The sequence below is a fragment of the Lissotriton helveticus genome, chromosome 1_1, assembly GCF_964261635.1.
Source record: "Lissotriton helveticus chromosome 1_1, aLisHel1.1, whole genome shotgun sequence".
NCBI lineage: Eukaryota > Metazoa > Chordata > Amphibia > Caudata > Salamandridae > Lissotriton > Lissotriton helveticus.
In genome coordinates, this window is record NC_136057.1 from 229572416 (window position 1) to 229576649 (window position 4234).

The following is a 4234-nucleotide window of genomic DNA, read 5'->3' on the forward strand; positions in this document are numbered from 1 at the left end:
TCAGTGATGTCATTTGAGATGTCATCAGTGATGTAATGAGTGATGTCACTGACCATGTCATGATTGATACAGTATGTGACGTCATCAGCAGTGCATTGTGGGCGCGCAAGTTATAGTTAGCTGAACTAACTATAACGGGGGGATTTCTATGGTTTTGTATGAATGAAATGTCCAACTAACGCCCCTGAAACCTATGGTTCTTTCAGTGTATATACATATCTATATATATCTCATAAAAACACAAAGGTTAAAGTGATGTTCTATCTAGTAAGGTGAACGTTTCAGTGGCAGAGTAACATTTTTAACTCAGAACACCACAAAATTCACCAGTTATAGTTATCTCTAGTAACTATAATGTGTGCCCTAAAGTAACTTTAACTCATGGCTCCATCATGCATAGTCAATGAAAGTTTAGAACATGTAAAGAGTGATGTGATATGTGGAGCAATTTGCTGTGCATGGTGAGGGAGTGGGTTATAGTTACTTTAAGGAACAAGTTATAGCCAGGGCACTAGATTTATGTATCCGGAGAGCACCAGATAATGCAGGGGTGTTCACTAAATTATGAGTTAAGAAAAGGCAAAATATGCAGCATAACGTGGCAGATTTTTTGATAGTATTACTTTATTATTTTGCCATTTTTACACATGCCAATACTTTCTGGGAAAATATTTTGCCTCAATAGTACCAGTTTACCAACCAAAAATTGAAATAAGAAATTAAAAGATGACGAAATAGCCTTTAAAAAGAGTCTTCCACTCCCAATCTACATAATTATTTGCAGAGTTTAACAAAAAAATTGTTTCTAGCTAGAACAGATTAAAAGTTAATAAAAACACTGCTACACTTGTTGCATTATAGTAGCAAGACTTTACCACATAGTGATAAATCACTTTTCCTTTGCCAATTACTAGATGTAGGTGTTCATATAAAATTATAAAATTATTACTTGCAACCTCAGCCCAGACAGTGTTCATATTATTAAAGGGAATAATTAATGAGGTAATATTGGCATAAAATATGGCTCTTTACACCACATAATTTGGCTTTTCTTGCAGCCAAATTTAGCACCGTAGATTTTCAAAAGTTCTAATTGTAACTTGCGCATGACATTTTAAATTTCTGTAAAGTCACCTGCATGTTTTGGAATGTTCCCTCTTTTAAACGTCATTCATCCAGCTAACGAACAAAATGCCTTCACAGATGTTAATGTCACCTCCGTTTTTAATCCTTGAACACCCACCCAAACATTTTTTTCTTTATTCAGTTTGAAGTCAAGAGATTGATGGGTATGCATTTTCCTCTGACAAAACACATCTGCCAGTACCTATGGACAACCTTCAACGCACTACACGCATTCCTAAAATAGAGTCATGCTTTCACCCCAGTGTGAGTTAAACTATGTCTAAGTGCCTCACCTTTACATTCTACATTCTTCTACAATCTGTAATACCTCAATACCATCAGTGAAGCTTTGGAAATTAACATTTACACCTTAAAAATGTCCTTGTTACATAGAACTTGCCATCAGCACTGTGTTTCAACTATTTAACATGGACACCTATACATCCACTGATTGCTAATCCTTGATCAGCAAAATCTCACAGGCTTTTCCCATAAATTGTTTGCAAAAGGCTTTGCTGTTAAGTCACAACCTACTTGAAACATTCCTCTGCAACCCACGTCCATTGCACTGAGCCTTTACTACTTACACCCCCATCTTTACTGGTTAGTAAACATCGCACCATGTAACTTGTAACATGAATATCTACACTTGACTCCAGGGATCATGCTATTACATTTTATGCACACACATGTGTACAGACACCAATTTTATGCTGGACATCACTGGAGATCCTGTACTAACAACTATAGTTATTTAAATCGACGTTTGGACTTACTGTAATTTGAGATGTCATCAATGATATTATCAATGATGTCTTTTGAGATGCCATCAATGATGTTTTTCAAAATGTTATGAGTGATATAGTATTTGAAGTCTTAAGCAGCACATGATGTGACTGCAAGTTATAGTTAGTTCACTAAAATATAACTGTTGAATTTCAGTGTTGTTTCAACACTAGATTTTTAGTGAAACTGATTATGATGTCACTTTAACCTTTATTTTTTTGTGTGAACTTCTGTTTTTCTTTCTATCATATTCAAAGTTGCGACACATCAAGGCCAACCACCAGTGCTGCACATGGTCTTCAGCTGTGTAGAGCAGGGGGGTGCCCATTACCTTACTTCCAGCCAGACCATGTGCTTAACCACCCCCCTGCTGGTATATCAAACTTCCAGCCTTACCCTGGCTTAGCCTCAGGAGGGGGATTTGTCACCAATCCTGCTTTTGCAGTAAATAAACAGGTGCCAGATGACATATGTTACAAATCCTGCTTCCATAGCTGCCAGCACTCAAGAACAATTGTATCATCAACCAATGTTATTTAATTCCAAAAACAACATCACCAACAAATGATGTATTTTAGCTTGACAAGAGCCTTGTTCAACATTCACCCAACATGTTACTTATTATATGCATTTATCCAAAAAGAAACACCACTTCCTGTCACATTATCACAACAGAATTAGGAAAACTGTTATTCCAACAGCATCATTTCAATGTTTTACAATATATAAAAGCATATTAAACTCAGCTCATCTGCACTCATGGTTTCTGCCACACATTTCGCCATGTGTATTTGTTTTAACTAATGATATTTACCTAAAGCAAGATCTAAAGGATTATATTCATACAGCAAGGCACATCTCAGTGAATAGGCCGTGTGGCCTTCATTGTATCCTGTGTGAAGTTATTGCTGCATGCTATCTGTGTGGCTGGAAATAGTGTTATTCTCATGTCAGTTTTACATACGGTGTTAAAAGACATATATTTGACCTTTGCGTTGTAGCAATAAAAGTGTGAATTAGTGTCTATTAGCTCAGTTGCTCCAAATATTGGACCGCCTTATTTTCAAGCCAAGGAGGTATCCATTATTGAAAGAACATGGCGTGGCTTCAATATCTTTATGAATGCTTCTTTCATATCTTGATTCCTTAGGCTGTAGATCAGTGGGTTCAGAACAGGGATTAGAACTGTTGAGAACACTGCTACCACTTTGTCCTGCTCATGTGAAGTGCTGGAGTTGGGTCGAACTTCCATGAAGAGAATTGTCCCATAGAAAAGAAAGACACAGATGAAGTGGGAGGTACAAGTTGAGAAGGCCCTTTGTCTTCCTGCAGATGTACGGATCCTCAAAACAGCAGCAAGAATATAGCCATATGAGATAACAACAATAAGGAGGGATATCAGCATCACAAAAGAGGCACACACAATACGCAACAGTTCATTGATGGTAAAGTCAGAGCAAGAGAGCTTCAAAAGCACAGGATAATCGCACATGAAATGGTCAATTACATCAGGGCCACAAAAAGATAACTGTAAAAAGCAACCTGCATGAATCAGAGAGTTCAGAAAACCACCAAAATATGATACAGCTACCAAATAGAAAGTGAGGCTCTTCGTCATTGTAAGGGTATAAAGCAAAGGGTTACATATAGCCACATACCGGTCATATGCCATCATAGCCAACAAGAAGAATTCAGTGCTGCCAAAGCCTGCATAGAAAAAGAGTTGTGTTAAGCAGCCAGAAAATGAGATGACTTTCCTCTCAGCAAGCATGTCAACAAGCATCTTGGGGGATGAGGTTGAAGAGAATCCAAAATCCAAAACAGCCAGGGAGCCAAGAAAGAAGTACATAGGTGTATGAAGACGGGGAGCCATGCAAATGATTATCAGTATGCTTACATTGCCCAGCAAGGTTAAGGCATATATTAAGATAAAGATTATGAAAATGAGGACTTGGAGGACTTTGTCTGAAGCGAATCCTTCAAGTATGAATTCAGTCACAATGCTTTCATTTTCATGTCTCATGGCGGCAAGTTCTTATCACTGCCTTAGGGCCTGAAAAAGAAAAATCACATTAGATAAACATTAAAGAGTAATGGCAATCATGTATATTATGTCAATCTTTATTTGCAGTAGGCGTTACCATACGGGCTGAAGATAAAAATGCTGTTACAGTGCTTATTGATATCGATGGGAAACTTTTTCATTTAAATCACTATACATTAGCTTAAATCAAAGCATCAAGTAAGCAATACATCTTCATAATGCAGTAACTGCAAATATGCTCGATCTCAGGTGAGATGAATGATACATTGTTTTGTCTGC

General features: G+C 37.3%; 1 protein-coding gene across 1 annotated transcript; it reads right to left on the minus strand.

Moving 5' to 3' along the window:
* Positions 1-2974: 2974 nt before the first annotated feature.
* On the minus strand, positions 2975-3934 carry LOC144761135 (olfactory receptor 5P80-like). The gene has a single exon (XM_078646599.1). The coding sequence runs from the start codon at positions 3932-3934 to the stop codon at positions 2975-2977; it is 960 nt and encodes a 319-aa protein (XP_078502725.1).
* Between the last annotated feature and the right edge of the window lie 300 nt (positions 3935-4234).

Excerpts from the sequence above, each read along its gene's own strand:
- LOC144761135 (XM_078646599.1), bottom strand. The coding sequence starts at position 3,934 with ATGAGACATGAAAATGAAAGCATTGTGACTGAATTCATACTTGAAGGA.